At 38.3% G+C, this 22,254-nt stretch overlaps 1 protein-coding gene across 19 annotated transcripts in view; it reads left to right on the plus strand.

Annotated features, from left to right (window-relative positions):
- LOC107085934 (receptor-type tyrosine-protein phosphatase F-like) overlaps positions 1 to 22,254 on the plus strand; it is a 264,502-nt gene that overhangs the window by 158,667 nt on the left and 83,581 nt on the right. For 10 of the 19 annotated variants that reach the window (XM_015376596.1, XM_015376598.1, XM_015376597.1 and 7 more), the window contains 5 exons: positions 2,057 to 2,245; positions 5,132 to 5,149; positions 10,240 to 10,350; positions 15,638 to 15,649; positions 20,256 to 20,525. In XM_015376596.1, coding sequence (XP_015232082.1) covers positions 2,057 to 2,245; positions 5,132 to 5,149; positions 10,240 to 10,350; positions 15,638 to 15,649; positions 20,256 to 20,525 — 600 coding nt within the window. The remainder of the gene's footprint in view (positions 1 to 2,056; positions 2,246 to 5,131; positions 5,150 to 10,239; positions 10,351 to 15,637; positions 15,650 to 20,255; positions 20,526 to 22,254) is intronic. The other 9 variants (XM_015376605.1, XM_015376607.1, XM_015376614.1 and 6 more) reach the window with 3 other exon arrangements.

Below are 22,254 nucleotides of genomic sequence, written 5' to 3' on the forward strand. Positions count from 1 at the left end.
TATATATATATATATATATATATATATATATATATATTTGCATTTTATTAATGAATATATTAATTATTTATTGATATAATCATCAACTATAGTTAACTGGAGTATTGAGACTCTATAACATGTCTTTAGCTGAAAGAGCAATTTACTTAGAACAGTAATGTAAAAATATATATATAAATATTGGTCTTTAATAAAAAAAAAAAAAAATCTGTCATTCAGCATGCTCTATCCAGAACTCCTCAAATGGAAAAATTTTAGTTTGACCTCGATTAATTCCATGAAAAAAAAATCTATTTTAAGGAGCCTTTCGCTATCTTATTATTAATCTATGAAAAAATAATTGCCCGATTAGATGATTAGCAGCACACAGGTTAATTTACTAGAATGTTTCTAGCTTCTTTGATGGAAAGGTAAAGGTATTTTCTGTTTCCCATCTGACGCTTTCATTAAACATTTTTGCGACATACTGGTTGCTTTCCAACAACTCAAAAATGTCTTTACTGGAAATAAGATCCTATCACAGAATTTAGCCATCAATTTTCAGAGAATTTCATTAGGGATACCGGTTGCCTACTTTCCTGTACCTAGAGGTAATTGTCCAAAACCTACCAGCAAATTTTGAGAATGTGATGATGCTGCTGTAAACCTAGCAACGTAACATATATCTTCCTATAATGTTCAAGGAATTATTGTTACTTTCATGGGAGATCGCCCCATTAAGAACGGTCACAGTCATTTCCAAAAAACTTACGGAAAGGATAAGTAAAGTCCCAGAAAGTATCTACTAAATCATGAAAAACAATGATCTGTACATGCTTGTTTCTAAAGTAATTAATTACTTTACATATTTCAAAAATGAATACAATATAATGGCTTTTCTTTTCTCCCGAGGATATTGATAAATTATTAGTATCTCCCTTTGGATGCAGGAGATCCAGCAGTACCTGGATTGAGCACCAGCTTTTTACAGCTTTCTAGTGTCTCTTCTCCATCCACCTTTTACCTTCTAAACGGAGGAATACTCTACTACTGGAATTACTGAGTCATGTCCAGCTGCAAGACATGCACCACAGAATTAATATATAGGTTTAGATGGGATGATGTCGATAGTCAGGACTTTTTATATCCTGCTGGATTCAGAGACATTTCTGTAGAAAGGATCAAATACTAAAACACAGCAGTTTTTAACTTTTATTATTGCAGCTGTATTTAATGTAATCTGTTACCGAAAAGATGAATGACAGCAGGAAATGAAGCTGTGGTGTTGGGTGCAGGTCAGCCTTAAGCTCCACACCCTGCTTCGTGCAGCCTCAATTGGCCAGCTGTATTACCTTCTATGCAGCTTCTCCTCCACAACAAGCCATAAGCCATCTATTATTCTCCACTGTGGAATAAAAGCTAGTATCATTTGGGCAAAAAAAAAAAACAACTCTTATTTCTGTTTGATTTTCTCCTTTTTTAGATCCATGGCTAGAGGTCAAATCAACACTTACAAAAAAGGAATTAGACTCATTATCATGCAAAAACACAACTTTTTTTCCTTGCACAATTCCAAACTCTGGTTTAAGGATCATTTCAGGGATATTCCATTCCATTATTATGTCGAGCTGGATTATTCAAATAGGTTTATTTAGTTTTCTAAGCCTCAGGCATCTCATCTATGCATGAGTGCCCAGAGGCAGATTGCAACTATCACTTCTCTGTCTGAACCTGAGACTGTCTACACAGGGTAATAAGCCTGCTATGATAATCAGCTACTAACAGGATTGTTTGTTCTTTTCTTATCAAATCCAGATCAGCCCCAGATCTGTTTTCCCCCTGTAGTGTCTTCTGCCCTCACACTAATATTAGCTGCTAGTGAGCGTATGCTCAGATTACCGTTTGGCCTGTGGCACCTCAGCAGTTTTTACTTTTCTTTCATCTTCATCTCTGACCTTGCCAGCTGAAAAGCTCTGATGAACTCCTATATTCTTTCAGAAACGACTGTCTTCATTAGTAAACACTCCTTATTTTATTTATTTGGGTTATAATACAATTCTCTTCTTCACGTTTTCAGAGGACCAGATTCCACACGGCTTCCCCGTCATTGACATGGGTCCTCAGCTGAAAGTAGTTGAAAGGACCCGGACTGCCACCATGTTGTGCGCTGCAAGTGGTAATCCGGACCCGGAGATCTCCTGGTACAAGGACATGCTCCCCGTGGACATCAACAGCAGCAATGGGCGCATCAAACAGCTTCGCTCAGGTACTAGTATATCTGATCTCATGGATCAACATGTCTTCTCGCAAATGAAAATGCAACAAAGCTGAGCTGTAAGGTGCAGGATGTCGCTGCATACCTGCAGACATGCTGTTAAGACATGAGGCCAATGAGAAAAACACAAAAGGCCTTTGTTGTCAGCTATGATTTCATACATTTGCTTTCATCTCAAAGGATATAAAAGTTTTTCTTGGCTCATCATTGTCACCTTGATTACTTTGCAGACTTCTTTGAATCTTATTCCTCACAGTCCTCTCTTACAGTTACTGAAGTTGAAATGACACCGTCTCTGTGTTCCTGCGGTCTTTGACAGTGACGCATGAACTTTTAAAACCTTTTGAAGTACAGAGCGAGAAAATTTTACCCTATTAAATAATCCCTAATCCTCTTTTAAACATGCAGCTGGGTCACAATAAGGCCAGCAGATGATGTATTAGCTTGGATTTCAACCTTAACCTAATGAGCTACTCTTTGTTCGCACTAACAGTCTCACTGACATATAAACAGCCCTAATTGACCTGGGTTTGATGGGAAACGTGCGTGGTAGATGGATTAGTGGGCTTTGGAGCAGGTTCAGTTTTTGATTCTCCTTTAAGCCTAGCATTACTTTGTATGGTAGTAAAGCCCCACTTTATATGAGGTAAATTCAACTTTGTTAGGCTTCTGTAATGGAAGAGCAGATTATAAAGTGTCAGACTTGGATGCAGGAATGAGGAGCAAAAAGGTCAAAGATAAGATACTTGAAGGGCCTACATAATTTCTTCTACCGTTTTCAGGCATGTTCTGACTTACAGCTTGAAAACATTACTTAAATGTCCCATGAGCATAGCTGAGTAAAATGCTGAATAAATAAACAAGCAGAGAATGAAATAAAAGTCGCCTAAGTGGGATGTTTTGTTAAGAATAAATCAATTCTGAACGGTTTTCATCCACAGTAGAGGTATTCACAGAATAATGTCCACTTTTAATTAGAGCTATAAATAAAAGACTTCATCTAGTAAAGAAAAATTATTTTGGAGTAGTGCCATCTGAAGGATGTAAACTGGTGACCTAGCTAACCGGGACACTATGGAGGAGTTTAGAAGTTCAGTTGTGAGCCCAGTTTACATGCACCATTGTGCACATGGAAATGACTGCTGTTGAGAAAGATTCTCATAAGAGACTAATATCCTGGTATCATTCAGGTTTACTGATCATTACTCTCATTGCTCTGACTAGCATTCTTCTCTGATGTGTCAGAGAAGAATGCTTTCTAATAGTGAGCAATGCACTTTGTGCACCTCTCACTTTTCTCCTCATAAATTACTTTTGTTTTGTTGTTTATTTAGTTTTTTTATTGGAAAAGGTTAATTACAATTCAATAGTGAATCTCTCAATACATTATTCTGAGGATGCCATCTGCCAGGCTCCTAATCTTTGCTCTCTGCAAGCAACATCTCATCGTGCTCTATTAGGTCAGTTCATGTTAACACTGCACAGCTGAAGATAATTACTGGGACTAAAAATACGAAGGAGATCCGTTTAATGTGGTCCGCCGACATTAGCAGCCATTTCATTTTGACAGAGGACAAATTAAATGTAAAACCACATTGAAATAGTGAAGAAAGATGTTTAACCTTATTACAACACATGTTGTCTCCTTGATGGTCTGGCTGCTGACTGCCTATCTGTTTTAGCAGAAGCATGAACGATGCAAAAGTGCAAAGGGGTTTGATTGCTTATTATTTTGTCATTATCCTTACATGGTATTCCCTTGTTGTTTTTCTAAATGTTTTAAACTTCTCATTGTATCTGCTTTGAGAAACAATAGGAAATGCCACGTTTTCATGTTAAGATTGTTAAAATTTTCTGACTAAACTGTGATTTTCCCATTTAGAGGAAGAGCTGCAACTTTGCCCACAATCCGCATTATTGTCATTGCAAAATTATTATGTAGTACAAACTGCATTCTAACTCAGCTACTTAATTGTTTGATATTTTTTCGTGTATGGGTAAAATTATGCAAAAAAAAGAAAAAGATATATTTTTTTCTTTTCACTTCCAGCAACAACTTTTAATTAGTTTTCTTTCCCACATACATTTGGAGTGCCTGAAAATGTGCTGATATGCAATGCCCTCAGACTAACATTTCTTTTTTATCCACCACCGTTTTCCTGACATCTGCTGCTGCATCAGGATTTACATTAGTGGATATGACACGAAATGAGGCCAATTCTGCAATGGCAGAAAAGAAGCACGTTAATTTGTTGCCAGAGCTGAACAGAACAGGCACCCTTGAGTTTTTATTTATAGTATTTTAGCACTTGCTTTTTTTTTTCATTATAAAAAATGCCTGATTGATCCTATGCTCCAGAGATACTAACTCTTTTTAAGTTGGAACGTCTGACATGAGTTCCTCTTCTTGTCCATCAGCCTATTTACTTGGCCTCTTTCAGTAATTACCCATGTCCTTTTTACTAACAGCAAGAGAGAGTGAAGGCCATCTTCAATTAGAAAGCTTAATTGAAATTTTTGTATGAAATTATAGCTGCTGTGAAGTAGGAGTACGTGTGCCCTGGGTTGTTATGTGCTAAAGCAGAATAGGGGAATATTATATTTCAAGGGGTTCTGCTGACAAAAAGGATCCTTCTCAGTGGATCTGCTGTTTTCTGTCACAAGAAAAAATTGTACAATCCAATATGGCTTGCTTTATTTTGTAGGATCGATGAAGTTTGCAAAATTTTATTAAATCACATTTAGGTGGCCTTTACTCTATTATTTATTTTCTATCTGTTGCTTTTCAAAAAGACATGTTTTTTTTTCTCCCACTGTTGTAAGTGGATTACTAACTAATCTTTCAACCCTGTTTTCATCTAAATTACTCCCACCTAGGTGGTACACCAATTAGAGGTAAGAATGATGAATAGTGTATTGGACAATATACCGTTCACGCCATACCCTCACTCCCACATCTGCCCACATTATATTCCCCCTCTCATTGCCACATCGCAAGGTTCACCCTCACTGTCGCAGAAACAGCCCGCTCTGTTTCTACTTTCTGCTGCGTGCCCCACCCTCCCCTCCAAATATGTTCTGTCTGCTGTCGGATCCCTCGAAAACAAATTAGCACCAACCTGGTTTTGTGAAGGAAAGTGCACCAAAGCACTGTGCAACGAGTTTGGGAAGTCTGCACCACTTTAATAAGGTAGCAAGTACAGTGCCTTACAAAAGTTCTTACTGACCTTGGCTTTTATTTTTTATTTTCACACATTTTAGCCTCCAGCTTAAGTATATTTTGATTATATTTTATTGCAAATAAACCACAAAAAGTGGTACCTAGTTGAAAAGAAGTGAATTTTATCTCAGGATCCGAAAAGTATGGAATTAATTTATATTTAGGCCCCTCTTTTTACTCTGCCTCCAATTAATGATACTTAAATAAACAGGAAAACTATTATCCATCAATGTATACATTATGACTAGAGTAGCAAAAAGAATTACATTGTTTAAAAGAAAGTCACCATCCAAGCTATGTCAGCAACCTACATCAGGACCATTTGTGGTCCAAAGCTAAAATTCTGGTGAAACATGGTAGTGGCAGTATGATGATATGTGGCTTATTTAGTAAAAACTGGGAAGGTGTAGCTAAATACAGGGCAACACATCAAGAACACTAGTTAAAGAAAACATTTTTACTAGTCAGAAATGAGAATACTTTTGACTTAATTTGGTTATGTTGGATTTATGGTTGTCTGAGTCAAGAAAATGTTTTAAGCTATTAGTTTGTACACTTTTTGAAAAGATCCATAGTCATCTTCGCAACTCAGAAGTATGTGATACTTTGTGTTAGTAAATTAGATTAAATCCCAATTAAATAACATAACAAAATGGGGCTGTATAACATCCCATATATTTCCTGGTTTTAGAGCAGAATGAGAAAGGAGATAAAAAGCAAAGCCACAAACTTCCAATGATAAACTACTTGCCTCATTACTGCAGACTAAATGGGATGCTAGAGAGACTGCATACCTACATGGGGCTACCCTTATAGAAAGGGATCATGTGAGAAAGTGATGAATTGTGGCTTTCTTTTATGGACATTCTTTGCATGATTCCAGTCAAAAACACCCTAGTGAAGGTGTTATATCTGTGAGATGCTGGATAAGACTTCCAAAAATCCAATCCTGTCTTTATGATTACCTTTTAAACAGCTGATGTCTTATAGGTAGAATTTGGATCTACAAATATACATGTGATTAGAAGCAGTTTATTACCATTAGGTTGCAATGTGAAGCAAAAACATCTATAATATTAGTATCTTTTTTATTTCTGGCTCAAACTACCTCCTCCTACAGGAAGGCAGGCAGATTGACAGATTGGTGACACTGACATTAGTATGCAAGTTCACATCAGTGCTGAACCAGACGCCGATGAGCTCAGCAATCCGAACAAACACCTTGGAGGGATGTGTTGTCATGAGATCTAAAGTCGTATACCCAACATGTCACTGCCCCGCCCCTGTTTCACTTCTGTTGTTTTGGTGTTGTCTTGCAATGAAACTCCTATGGTTGGTGAACCAGTTTGTTACATTCATCTCATAATGCATGATGTAAAAGATGCATTGTATTCTGTTGTCATTTTACAAACTGCATGGTGGTACGCCGCCTTTTGTGGTAGCGCCATGCTGCTTTGGAGATTCAATCCCTTTTATCACCTAACTACATATAATCTGTTGAGAGAACTCGCTTTTTCTGTCTTTTTATTCATTTATTTTTATTGTTATTTTTATTTATTTTTTATTTTTTGGAGCAGGTAAGTTCACTGCTGCTTTTCCTAATTCTTCAAATAACTTGTTTGTCCGTCCTCCATTTGCAAGTCAATAACAGTTCTAAGTTACTTGGTTGTGGATCAGGAGTGGGTAAAAACCCACCCTTATACAGGTCTGTGGGTTCTTTTACATTTTGAAACATGTTGGCTTTCATTCAGATGCCTCCAACAACTTGGATTTGTGAATACCACACAAATCCACCTGGCAGAGGAGATCCTCCCTTTGTCAATCATTTTCTCATTTTAGGCTACACATCCAGTTGTTTCATCACAGTTTATGTAGTTTATTTAGTCTAGGTTTCTGCACATTTAGAAATGTTGCATCATCCATCCATCCATTCATCCCTCATTCATCCATTCATCCATCTATCCATCCATCCATCCATCCATTCATGAATCTATCCATCCAGCCATTAATGTATCCATCCATTCATTCCTCATCCATCCATCCATCCATCCATCCATCCATCCATCCGGTCTGTGATTTTTGAAGGTTCCATATTCAAAGCCTGGTCACTATTGAAATATCTTCCAGAGTCGATTCCTCCTAACTACCATATAACTACCACATACTATAATTAACTTGAAGATCCCTAATTATCCTGGATATTGTTGTCCAGAAAACTGTGGAATCTATTGAAACAATAGTCAACTAATTTAGTAATTGATTAATCATTAACTGGAGTATTAAGAATCTAAAACTATTCTTTAGTTAACAGATCAACCCACTAACAGTAGTAATTATGACAAGTTTTTTTGTTTGTAAAAAAATATATATAACATTTTGCATTTAAGATTAAAACCATTTAATCTGTCAATATGCTTTATCGAGAACTCCTCATGAGTTTCACCTGGTTTAATTTCGTAAAAAGTCTTCTTTAAGAAACCTTTTCCTAAATAATTATTAATCGATTGATGGAAAAAAAAATTAACAGATTAATAATCGTTAGTTGCAGCCCTAGTGGAATCCTGTTTAATTCTAGTAAAGTAGCATCAATTTTTTGCTAAATTCAGGTTTCTATGATGGGAGATTTGAAGAACTGCATTAGGTGTTCTTGTTAACATGCTAAAGACTTCCAATAGTATTGAGGTCTGAACTGCTTGGTGACTGTCCATGTAACACCAAAATCCCACATCCTCTGCACCACCTCGTTCTGCACCATCCCGCTGCACTCCTGACCGCCTGCGCAAAGCAAAGCCTACAGCCTCTGCTGCCCTCTTGTCTCCGACTCCCTCGGGGCTGAAGGAAAGCATGTGCGATTTTACTATTAAATTCATAGGGGAGAAACATGTAAAAAAAATAAACAATTAATTTAATATGACATATTGAAAAAATTCCCATCAGCATATGTGCAGTTTCTGCCCAAATATTTACTTTTTTTTGTGCATTTTATGGATAACTAGGGTCATACAAAATTGGTTTGTATGAATTATGTTTGTTCTCTACTTCCAAAATCAGCATCTCTGATGCAAAATCCATGTCTCTGATAAGAAGTTTGTTTTGAAGTGGTGAGTTGTGCTCTTGGAAGTTTTGACTGAATTTAATTAAAGTTTTAAACCGCGTGGTATAAAATTAATATTTTGATCGAGATTTAAAAAATCTGCTTCCTGGTATGTTGAAGTACCAATAGTTTGCTTCCAATAATTTAATTATACGCTCTTAGTTTTTGGGAATATATAAGAATTATACTCTTTATTTGTTGTTAGCAATCTGTCCTTACTTTTTTTTATTTTTACAAACCGGATCTTCTCGCCGTTCTTCTCCCTGTTTGGTGCGAGTCCAATTGCAGATCTTGACCTGGCCAAAATAGCTGTATTTTCACGGTGACAGACGAAGAAGACGTTCGTGATGATGTGCGGAGGAGTAGCGGCGGATGTTTAACAGTTCTCATTTATTAACATGACAGATAAGTACACACGACGTATGTGAGCGGGGCGGGGCAGAGCACTGACGGGGTATGTGGAACCTGGGGGTAAGAAAGTGCTGCCTTTTGCACCATCTCACCCACCAGTATTCTGATGTGGAATGACATGGAGTAAAGAGAAGTCCATATTGACTTGACCTGCAGTTATTTCCCTTTTTGTGATGATCCCAAGCTTTGTTGTTCAAGTTTTTCTAGTCTCTAACAAATAAAAAGATGCTTGCCATTCCCCATGAGTCTCACTGATTTGTGCTTTTGCCAAGGTTAAGCAGCTGTGTGGTCCCAACACCCCAATCTCACATTATATTCAAAGAAAATCCTTCCATGTTTCATTCTGGTAAGCTTTAGTATATATATTCTTACCACAGCCTTGCTGGAAGATGTTTCACCACTATCTTCTCACATTTAAACAATGTGTTAAACAGGCCTTTGAACATTTCAGTAGTTTTGACAAACCCACATTAAGCATTGGTTTAACAGCAGGATGCCATCTGAAGTGTAGTAGTCACTGCGCTGCACTCCCTAAGGGAGATGTGATTACTTTCTTGGACAGGTTGTTAAGAATCAGCATACTTTAAAGATGGGAAGTTCCTCTTCAGGTTTAAAGTACTACTAATCTGCTCAAAAGACAGCTACATCACATTCAGGTTTTCATTTGCCATTCTTAAGCTGCTTGTCCATATCTTCTAGCTTAATCCTTCTTGGCACCGATCAGATTGTCACATACAGCAACTGCCACAATTATTGGCACCCATGTGAAAATCTGTATATTATATAGAGGTAACATGATTTCACTCTGAGAAAAAAAAGCTGTAGTTATCAAACCTTAAGCTTTGTTGATTTAATTTGACCCTTTCATTGCCAGTTTTTGGTGTTGACCCAATGCAAGGGGTATATTTTAAAGCTTTTTACATGCTTTTTCCACTGGTGCCAATGAATGTGGAGGGACATTCACAGTAAGTCCATGACATAAAGAGTTGCTCAGGCAGTGATGGTTTTGACACATTTAAACCAACCCTCAGACATGCTCTGATTTCATTTCTAACATGACTAGGCAAAATATTCAATAAACTGCTTTGACTAAACTCTACTTGTTTGTGTTGCATCCTTGTAAAACCCTGTCCATCATGTCTGAGTGTGAACTAGGTCAGTCTAAATGTCCTTGGGCTGTCTATTGAATACAAATATTTAAATATGTGCATTGGTTCTGCCATCTGTCCAGAAGGCTAAACTTGTTAATCCTCTGTGTAGGAGCTCTGCAAATTGAGAACAGCGAGATGTCGGACCAGGGGAAATATGAATGTGTAGCCATGAACAGCGCCGGGACCCGGTACTCTGCACCTGCCAATCTCTATGTCAGAGGTAAATATGGATGTTTCCAACCCTTCCTATTTTTTTATTAATGGAATTTCTGCTTGATCAAATAATTAGAAGTAAAAAAAAAAATCCCAGCTTGTCTTTTATTTTTGTTAAACATAATTGTTACATTTCTAAAAAAAAATGGAATATCATACACAGATAACTAGGATATATGCAAATGAAACAAATCATTGTCAACTTTTGGAATGAGTAGATTACTTTGAATCTATGACAACATAAAGTAAGTATTTCAGGAATAAAAATATCTCAGAAAATATGACATTTGTCTATCAAGAAATTATTACAAAGCCATTTTCTAGGCTTTAGGACTGTGAATATTCACAGTGAAAACATAGAACAGTGGCAAACCTTACCAGGAATATCCAGTCCTCTAAAATGACTCCCAAAATCCAATGATGGCTCATCCAGGAGGTTTACAAATAGCTGATTAAATCTTGAGAAAAATGAAGGTTTGCAGAATTCTTTGCTGTTTTGAGACCCAGATAAAGTGCCTTAATTGATGTTACTATAAGTTATTTATTTCTGTCTAAAACTCTTGAAGGAAAATTCCTGCCAATGAGTTAACATTCTTTTGCTCAAAAGATATAGAGCCATAAACCTACATTACAGTCGGCCACAGCGTTTATTGACTACTGCCTTGATGTTACCAACTAGTGTTTGAGCCAGGTCAATAATTTGTAACAATCAAGTTATTTGACCAAATGTTCTTATAGGTGGACTACCCCAATTTTTGATAGACACCCAATACTGATGGAGGTATTTACCCAGACCATGGTATAAAAGGGTTTTAGGGAGAGTAGCTTGTCTGATAGAACCAGTTGGCTTTTAATAGATTTTTTTAAAGATGATTTTTGGGTTTTCCTAGGCAAATGAAATTGTGAAATCCGAAACATTTAAGAAAGACAAAAAATGAATCGGACAAGAAAAACTGAAATGAGGACAAATGCTTTTTTTCTCAGAGCTCTTATGTATTTCTTTTAATCTGCATTGTATCCTGTGGGAAACACTTGGATTTCCTTTCACTGTGCTGCAGCGTCCAACAGTCCCTCCCTTTCTTACGTCCATTTCTGCATTTGTGTCTGTCAATTACCACACTTTTGTAATTTCTTCTATTTCAATGAACTCAACTAACCTCAGCCTCCAGTTTGGCTGCAAACTCAACCAGGTGCAGCCCCAGAGAAAACAGCTGCATTGAAATCGTTTCCTCCGCTGGCACTGACGCAGGGCCTCCTTTCTTTTTTTTTTATCGACTGTATCGAAAGGGGCCATTATTCCCCTCAGCTCAAACCCGGAGCTTCTAAAGACGAGGAAGGGAGTCTTGGGTTTCCAGAGTTTGTTTATGCTGTAACGTCTCCGTGAGCAGACTAATGCATGTGCAGGATTGTGCCCATGTGGGAAAAAGCTGCTATAGGGGGAGTGAGTAGTGGAGGTCAGCCCCTGTGGATAACACCAGCATGGCTGATGTAGCCTACAAGAAACATAATAACGGCTCCAGTTGTTAGTGTGTGAAAGTGTCACGGTAAAAAAAGGGACACGCTCGGCTATCATTTTATAATTTTGTTAAAAGCGTACAGTACATGAGCGTGCAGCCTTTTTAATGGATGAGTAAGTCTTTTGTGTCTTTTTTCTGTTATCAAGATGAAGTAAATTACCGTTTGCTGTGTCCCATATACCACAGAAAAAGAAAAACATAATTTTGTTTCTCCTATTTTCTCTCATGGGCAGACACATAAAACTTTTCCCCTGAATCTAAGATCTAAGGTCATCAAGGGATCACATCTGCAGATGAAACATCACTAAAAAGTTCAGAGCTTTTATGTAAACAGAAGTAGAAGGTAGTCAGCCATAGCAAAGGAAAGGAAGGAAAGTCTTGGCTATTAATCAGTACATGTCTGTCACAGGTGCAGAACCCCCACCCCTACCCCACCACAGGTAATTACAGTAGTTGTGTGGTGTGGCGCCAGCAGGACTTGGGGGCCCTTCTGCTCCTAACACCACCCAGGTAGCTGTCAACCTACTGGCCCTAACACCCACCGTTTTTTTCTGCCAGCCTCACCACACCAGAGGGGAGATAGAAATCAAACCAACCGTAACCCTTTAGACTTGTTCTCCACTGGAATGGAGAACAAAGGCTTCAGCCATGTTTTCACTCCGTCTTTGTTACCTGTGCAGGAGTGGGGGAGAAGAGACCCGAGGCAGCGCACTCCCTCTGCTGCTAGATTGGGTTTAAAACATGAGTGATCTAAAACAAATGGCCTCTGACACGCCTGTCTTCCTCTCCTGTTTTTTTTTTTGGAGGAGGGGGGTGTTTTTAAAGCTTTTTTTTAAAGGTTTTCGGATTTAGCTATAGTACATAAAACCACACTCTTTAAGGTGTTTTTTTTTTGTGTGTGTCTTTGCTGTTTGAACCAAAGGTGTTTTACAAGTTTTAGAAACTTTCTCACATTTTGCAGTTATTTCCCTTTAATTTAATTGATAAATGGAGTCTACATTGTGTTTATTTACTAGCTTTACCCTGAACACAACATGCCCTGTGTAAAACATGGCTGTGGCACCATCATACAGTAGGAAGGCTTTTCTTCTATAGAGGCAGGAAAACAAGATGTTTCAGCTTGAAGTCTTTCACTGGATTCTTTCACCATTTCAAAACTTCTTGGAGTGTGTTGATGTCTCTCGCAGGTTTTTTTTGTCACTAATAGAACTTGGTCCATCTATTCTTTCTCTACCTAAGAAAAGTACCCCCTGTGTATGATGCTGCCACCGCTGTATTTTATGCTATAAATAGCATATCTAGGATGAAGTGCAGTGATGGTTTTATGCCACATGGAGCAGTTTCCATGCGGCTCAAAATCTTTGTTCTTCTATGGACAGGTTTACAAACAGATACTTACATTTTGATGCTTCTACCACCATAATTTTTCATAATCTCATATTAAAGACTGTGTAAAGAGAATTCCCTCATTTTCTTCTAAACATTATAAATGTCATAAATATTTTTCTTCTACTCGTGTAAAAAGTCTCTCAACCTTTCATGATTGCGCTGTGGCACTAGAGTTAAAAATTTCTGTGCTTCAGGATTTTTTTGGGTGTGTCTTAAAATGTGGCATCATACTGTCATGTGGTTTCCTTCAACATATAAAAACAAACAGCCGACTATGTATTTAGCTCCTTTTCAGACACTTCTAGGAAGTAAAAAAAAAAAAAAAAAAAAACGACTACTGACAAAACGACTAGTGACAAAACTAAAAAGTTTTTCCGGTCTTGTTTGAGACTTGATCGTGATGATGTGAAAACAATGATTGCTCTGACTTTACCATCTTCAGCGAACAGTTAGTGAGCTAACTAAATGAAGCTACATGAATTAAAATGTAAATATAATAGTGTATTTGTGTATTTTTTTTCTTTAAAACCTTTCCAGTGAATTGAAATAGCGTGTGAGCATTGTTTCAGATGCCATAGTGGACACGCCCCCAGTGTATCTTAGTAATTTAAGACCTAATTTTATATGCTTGGTTGAATGCTTCAGGTTTAATCTTTCAAATTCGATGAGGAATTAATAAAACCTGTTTTTGTAGTGTGACAAACTGAGAACTCACATTTAATTCTACTTTACATGGTCTTTAATTAAGTGTTCATCGTAGAGCCTCCAAGGAAGAGTTGAGAGCCTGGAAATTGGCTCCAATCAGCCAACAGCTTTGTATTTTGGGTTGGTTTTACTTGTAAGATAAAATATAAAATCTCAAAGACTATAATTGCTGCTTTTGTCAGGTAACCATAACCCATTACTTTACTACATCATTTTACTGCTTAAAAGCGATGCGACTGATTTAATAATCATAAAACAAATAAATTCACAAATTAGGTATTTTGCATTAACATTTTAATTTGTTTGTAAATTACATGAATCGAGCAATTGGTTTAATCCAAGTTTGCCATTGTGAAACAATAGTTTGGTCTTTTTTTTAAGGTGCCTAGTTGTAATCAAGAACAGCAGGAGGACCTGAACCACACAAACACACATCTCTGTTTTTTTTTTTTTTCTTCCGCTCTCTGTCACCACCTGATCTGATTCCTTTCTGCAGGTACACAAACACTCCGCCTGCACCACCAACACCACCCTTGTCTTGACATTTTAGAGCCACCTGAGAGTAATGTCCTCATATTAGCGTGTTGGAGGAGGGGGGAGGATGAAGTGACTGCTCACGGATTGTTTTTCCCTATGTCTTTGTATCAATTTACAGTATGTCCTTTCCCTCATTATCCATATTAAGGACTGTGACCATGTTTGAAGGTGTGCAGCTGTGGGTCCCTCTCTGTGACCCTCCTCTAAAAAAGGACGACTCCATCAACATGGACCGAGGCGCACAGCGTGCTGTGATCGTGCTTGAGCGCTCATTTGTCAAGCGTTTATCCCACAACGGAGGAGGGATGTCAGCTTCTGTCTGCTGGCACTCTTTCATATATCCATGTGACATGTCAATATGTCACTGAGGATAAAGTGCTGCAGCTGGGTTTTTTCTTCAGCAAATATCCCCATGCTGTTTCATGTGTGAGTGTGTGTGTGTCAAGGAAGGAAAGTTGGAATATGATTAGTTTGGGTCAGATTTATTGGAGGGAGAAATTCTGTTTTTAAGCAAAGGTTCATCATGAAATATGTATGACACAATGCTTGTTCAAAGAACAGGCTTTATCTCTTACGTAAAGGGTTAAAAATAAAGATTTTGTTTCTCTCCTTGATGCTAATTGCATCCTTACCATTACATGTTTATCCTTTCAAATTGTTCCCATTTTGTGAAGTTAAAGCCACAAACATCTATAGGTTTTGTTGGGATTCTAACCAATAGACCTCGACAAAATAGTGCATATTTCCGAAATGGAAGATGAATGAAATAGAATTTTTTTGCTCTGGATTTGTTTAGGGGTGTAAGTAAAGGGGCACAAAATTAAAAAAGCACTTTATACTTTTCTGATTTCATTTTTGAAACAAAAAACAAAATTGGTTATCCCTTTCCTTCCACTTCACAATCATGCACTATTTTGTGAGCTTGCCACAAATGAATGGAATTGTGTTCGTGGTGAAATGAAAAAAACTTGAAAAGTTTAAAAGGTTTGCAAGACCCCTTTCTCTTGCAACACTCTGTATCTTTGCTTTGTTTGTGTGTCACTAAGCTTCCCTGTCTTCATAAACACCTGTTTTACTGTGTCCTCCTCTTCACTGTCTGTCTCATTCCATTGGTCACCTTCATCAAATCACTTCACCTGCAAACAGAACCACGTGAAGGTTGGTCATTTTCACTTTATGTCCCTTCCCTCTAATTTAGAGAAACGTCCACTCCCTCCCACCATCCAACCATCCCTCCCTTCTCCCACCCCTACCTACCTCCTGTGGTGAAAACACAGATATCCCTTTCCCCCAGAGATGAATACATTATTAATAGCTCTCCCTAATCCTCCACAGTGTAATTGTGTATTGTTGTCTACGTATTTGCATTGATCCCTCAACAGCTCTTGCATGCTTTCCACTGCCACTCCTCCTGACTGTTTCAATTAGTCTTTCCAAAACATATAAAGGAGTCCCCAAGCAGTTAGCTTAAGTCATTATTAGATCTCTGTTGTATTAGCATTCTTCCTCACTGCACCCATGTTGTCCTGTTAACTGCATCCACCAACAGCTACAGCAGCTTTCAGTGTCAGACTTTCCATCCGCCTGTGTACGGCCATCAGAGGTGTGTGATGGATTACTTGGGTATTCAGGTGGCAACCGGATTTGTCAGGTATTTAGGCAGCAACACCCCGGCTCTCCCACTGAGGGACATGGGTGTTGGAGCTGACAAAGTCTTTCTCGGGGGATTATGTCTGTTTTACCGGCTTTCTCCAGGAGACTGAAGGATGTCATGGTCACATTTTTGACTAATGAAAGACTAAAACATTGTCCAGTTGAATTGTGATTTCCTGGTACAGGTGTAGTGGTACATCCAGCTTATGAGATTCTGTTCAATGCGACTAGAAATAATTAAAGCAATATGTTAAGGGAAAAATAAAAAAGGCCAGTTTTTAAAGAATTTTAATGAGATTTAAAGAAACTCTAGCTGATTAAGCGCATCCTTACACAATATGTACAGTAAATTACCCTTTTCATTGATATAATAAAAGGCACATGAAGTTTGGTATGTTAAAAAAACTAATTGCAGTACAATTAGCACAATGAGTCTCCTGCATATAGTACCATACATGCCAATTTATGTCTGTTTACCGTTGCCATGCAACACAACATGGTTACCCCATTATAAGGTCATTTTAGGGTTCTTCAGTTTAGCATAGATGAGTCAAAATATCAAAGGGTTTGTCCTTGAAACACTTAAAAAACTGAAGCACAGGTCTTTAGTCTGACTGTATTTTCACAGGAAGTTCTAAACAGTCAGCATGGTTAAAGGATAACAGTTAGCTGGTTACAATATTCTCACCATGCCCACAATGATATAACCTGGATGGTTTAAAATTATTTGACCTGGAATAAACTCTGTTACTTTTTTACTCCTGTTTTATAGTCCTTTTTTATATGGTTTACCCAGTTTGAGTTAAGAGTAGTAAATAACTTGCTTCCAGGAAAAGAACTGGAAGGGAAGTTTCGAGGCGCAGCTGCCTTCAGAGGGCCTAACTTCCTTATTTAACACCGTTTCAAGACATTTTGTTACAATAGAGTCCTTATAGGCTCTATTTATAGGGGATTTTAAGACTTGTGATCCACAATGTAACAGGCGAAAAGATTAAAAAAATGCTTGTTTCTATGTTCCAAAAGCTGTGTACAGTGTAGAATAATACTGTTAATCAAAGTTAAGTCAAAGTATTTTAAACTTTAACTAGAGGCTTACAAAGAGCTAAAAAAAATTGCAAATGAAAACTTTAACCTTGTTAGCTACCGGTTTACTGTTTGCATGATTTTAACGGTGCTGACAAATTGCTTGTATCTTGTCTGTCGGGGTCTCTCTTTTTTCAGCTGAGCTTCCAAAATGCTGCTAGATAAATAATTTAAAAAGAGAAGAGTTGACTCAACTCTGTCAATAAGGCAAGGCAAGTCAATAACTACTTCCTGGCCTCAAAATCTTTAAACCTGGTGGATATAATATCTTACTCTCCAAATCATTTGACCCAAGAAATTCACATTAATAGACTTCTATTTGACAAGACATCATAGGGGATTTTAAGCTTGTGAGATCTAGTGCCACAGGTTCTTTTTACATTTCTAATTACAGGCAATTTTATGCCATTTCTTTTATCTTGCAACAAATTGAACTTAGCTGTGCGAACAGTACCATTCACTTTATTCAGGGCAGAGATGGATCTTAAAATAGTTCTCCTTGTGTACCATTTGCACATCTCTGCCTCACAAACGGCTGACTTGTAGAATATTTAAGAATGTGCATCCAGGGTGCTGACAAGGGAATGATCCGCCATCATTGCTGCCCAGAGACGCTGCTGCCAGGAAGACTTGGAGCCTGCTGACTCCGTGCCAGTTTGTGCCAGATATTGATTGACTGAACAGGTTCTGCTATCCTTGGGCACTTTGTCAGGGCAGTTAAATTTATAGGTACCCAAGCAAGCAAGCAGTCAGAGGGAGACAGGGCTTATTTTGTGGTTTTGATAGAGTCCCGGAGCCCATCTCTACAATCCTCTTTCGACAGGAGAGAGGCTCCAGGGGAATCGATAACAATTACCTGCCCTCTAGTCATTTTGTTCCACAGCACCTCTCCAAACTTAACCGTGCGCCATGAATTATTCACAACATTAAGTGTTCAATATACACAAGCCCCCATTGACTGACTGCTCATAGTACTCTTAAGTCTATGGAATCACAACAGAATAACTGCTACTTTGAGCTTAATGGATGTATAGTTTTATATTTGGCCTACATCCCCCTGCTTGTTCTGAGAATTAGCAGCACTTAAATAAGAAACAAGGACTGTTAAAAGACACGCGTGGCTTTCAACAGGAATTTTAAAGCGCTCAAGAAAAGTGCCTTAGTTGTCAAACTGATAGAGATTATAAACAGCATCAACACCAAAGGGTGTTGCTGTTGCTGCAGTCTTGTTGTAGCCTGGGTGTCGTGCGTTTACTGATTGGAACAAGATAGGATTTTTGTGTTTTACCAACCGGCAATCACCTGTCAGGGCTGAGCAAGCTGAAACTCAGCCAGGCGTTTTTTCACTGGGTCCCTAGTTCTGTCCTAAACCTCCCTCTGGCTCCCACGCCTGCTCCAGTTCAGACTAACATCCTTGTCCTGTGTCCTCTCTAGTAGCAGAACTATCCAGTCGTTAGATGGAGAAAATCAGCTTTAGATGCTACTGTTAGAAAATCTGTGACAGAAACTCACAAAGCCAAACAGCCAAACTGTTCCATGGCTCAGTCTTGGAATATTAATTATTTTTTGATACAGAGCCAAGTAGTTTCATCCCAAATGAATCTGTTGATTAAAACAGCAGAAAGTCTGCACGCAGAAGCTCAATTATTATGGGAAAATTCAGATGAATGTGAACCTGGTTTCCACCCCCCCACTTATTACGCCGCGGTCCAGAGAACCAGCCCTTTTCCCTGACTGGAATCTCAAAAGGTGCTTTTGTGTTTTTCCATTTCACCACATAATGAGGGGAATAACAAGCACGGCTGTAACAACGTTCCGGTTCAAATTAGATCCGGGAGGGGGGGAGTGAAGGGTTTCGCCGGTGTGGGGGAGAGGCTGGAGGGGGAGCCATATTTGAAAATCCATTTTCATGTAGACCTGAGCATAAGAGCAATTACAGTCAAGAGCTTTTTTTCTGAGACAGAGATATGCTGTCGTGTTATAGGGGAGACAAGCAGTGTGAATTCTGCAGGGAGAGTATTTTGGTTTTATTTTGCTGTTAGTGTCTTGAACAGCAGAAGTAGAATAGGAATAATAGGTTCTCAGCGGGAATTTAAATGTTTGGCGAAGCTTCACTTTCCTCATAGTGGAGGGTTAGAAAAGTTAGTGCCTCTAACTCTTAGACTGAGTGCACACTACAAGAACATGTCATAAATTGAACAGGTGTGACACTAATAGATGTTCACACAGTGTTGACAGTTTCTTTTTCCTCCACAGTGTCACATGAATAACTTTCTTACCAAAAGTTCCCAGAAAGATATGTAAAATGTTTAAATATGGGAGACACTTGGTATGCATTCTCATGGGGACAGAAAGTCATATGTTAATGGGGGCTGCCCGTTTAGACTGAACTAGCTTTTCAGAATGCCGTGAACCCTCTGAATTGGTGTTTGCCTTGTCCCAGGCGACGTCAACGGTCCCTTCTTGTATCCATGGGAACCTCTATTTAATGTCAGCCTATCTGCATATCAGAACTCCTCAAAGAGTGAGAAAACGACAGAGGAAAAGAGCTGAAGGAGCCAGAGAGAAAGAGAAAGAGAGAGAGACAGAAAGAGAGAGAGGGAGGAGGAATCAAACAATAGCATCTCCACAGGGTCCCTCAATGATGCAACTCTCACTACTTTTGACACCTTGACAAAAGAGGTCCGGACATAGTCTTCTGCAAAACTGGACTATTTTGGTAATATTCTCTTTTTGTGGGAAAGGGGGTAGAGAAAAAGATAAAAGAAAAACACGCCCTGAAAGATTTCTTGGTTATATCCAGAGCCATTTTGTGACAATCCCTTTATTCCCTTTGTGCTTGCCTGCACATTTGGACAAAAGCGATCAGCTCCTCCTTTCTTTCAGCCTCTCTGAGATAGTTTTTTTTTTTAATCCTTTGTGATGTGGCATGAGGAAAGAACATTCATGAGCTCACACAAGGAAGGATTGTATTCACCTTGCATACCCTTACACTCACTTCCTTTTCTCCTTTTCTTCCTCCTCTCAGTGCGAAGAGTTCCTCCTAGATTCTCTATTCCACCCACCAACCAAGAGGTGATGCCAGGTGGCAGTGTCAACCTGACATGCGTGGCGGTTGGCTCACCCATGCCCTTTGTTAAGTGGACCATGGGTCAGTTGGAGCTGACCAAGGAGGAGGAGTTGCCACTGGGCCGCAACGTGCTGGAGGTTACCAATATCAGAGAGTCAGCCAACTACACATGCGTGGCCATGTCTTCTTTGGGCGTGATTGACGCCACAGCACAGGTTATTGTCAAAGGTAAGTTACAGGTTCTTTTAACTGAGAAAAATAATATGGATATGAGTTCCCCATTCATTTAAATAAGGCTTTGCAAATGTAAGCTTCTTCCACTTTTCTTTTGTAACATTTGAACCCCAAACTGATCCAGAATCAGCTGTGCTGAAGCAGGGAAACCTCTAAAACCTGCAGGACAGTGGCCATCGAGGACCAACTGTGGGCATGCCTGGTGTAAAACAAAGGCAAATCCTGTTTACTCTTATACTCCTCTGTTAGTTGCCAAATGGAGTCCGCATATTAGGCCTCAGAGGGCTGTTGAAGAATGTTAGGGGTCAAAGAACGTCATGAAGTCCAAAGGACACAGTAGGCAGGGAGTAATCAGGGAAGGCCTGTTTTCAAGATTCAAGTATCTCATGGATCAATCCACTACTGTATTATTCAGGCTTGTACTCTTCCTTTTTTCACATTCAAAACTGTGAATACCCTTAAAAGGCACTATATATAGTAAATGAAACCAATGAAAATCACCTCAGATGCCCTTTGAAAGTAATTTCACAGATTCAAAAGTTACCATTTTAAAAATATCAAAGGTTCGGAGTTTCACCGTCAATGCATTGATCTCTGTGGCTTGTATATTTCTCTCTGCCCGCAATCTACATCTAAGTGTGTACGTGACTTTAAGGAGGTGTTGTCTACCTATCAGGGCCTCTGGTGTCAGTATTTGTCTGTATTGATTTGGCTTTCCACTCAAGCTGATCGATACACAAAATGTCACAGTCATTAGAGGGACCACAGCTATGCTGGCCCATTTCCTCAAGGAGGCCCTGATGCAGAGCCCCCGTTTGGCTTGCATTTGCAACAATAGCAGCACTCCTGAAATCTTGGATTGTCAGTAATCATTAGGCTATCTATTTAACAAAATTGTGGCTTTACTTGAAGGTTTGTTGTCCGCTTTGGGCTAATTGCTGCTGACAGTATAATAGGGGATGACTTGCAATGAGCCCAGTCCTGTTAGTGTGACGTGAGCTGTAATGGGCTTTTTATCTGCTCTTTAGGGGTGTTTTATAAACAAACATCACAGGTGAAATCTTTTCCTGGAATTACTTGAAAAGTCCATAATTAATTCACATTTCCTGCACCATGTGGAAAAATCAAGAATATGTTCTTATTTTTATTGATTTGAACATTTATCAGTGATTATTATCTATGAGAAGCCTAATTTGATGAGGCATTTAAAAAAAACTCATCATTAAAACACAATTTTTTTTCCAGATTCTGGACAAGTTCAAATCCAGATTTAAACTAAGCTATAATTAAAATGCCAAACAAATAACTTCAACTGCCTATATTTCCAATCCAAATTATATAACGTACACTTTAATCACTTGATTTACTCTAGAAAGTGGAAGGATTTCATCAGTGAAGCAGCCAAATAAGATGGATAATGACCTTTCGAACCCAGTATTTTTCTTTTCTCAATTTTTTTCTCACCCTCAGTGTTCTGGAATATTCCATTTAGGACCAATTTGTTTAAATATCTATTAAGAAATGTGTTTTTTTTATTTTATTTTGACTTTTCAGGTCTTAAAACAAGAATGCTATTAGAAAGGGACATCAATCATTCAGAAGGGAATATACATGTTTTCCTAAAGACAATATTATTTATATATATATATATATATATATATATATATATATATATATATATATATATATATATATATATATATATATATATATATAAAGTCCA

Source organism: Cyprinodon variegatus, unplaced genomic scaffold, assembly GCF_000732505.1.
Source record: "Cyprinodon variegatus isolate N-32 unplaced genomic scaffold, C_variegatus-1.0 Scaffold137, whole genome shotgun sequence".
Classification (NCBI taxonomy): Eukaryota; Metazoa; Chordata; class Actinopteri; order Cyprinodontiformes; family Cyprinodontidae; genus Cyprinodon; species Cyprinodon variegatus.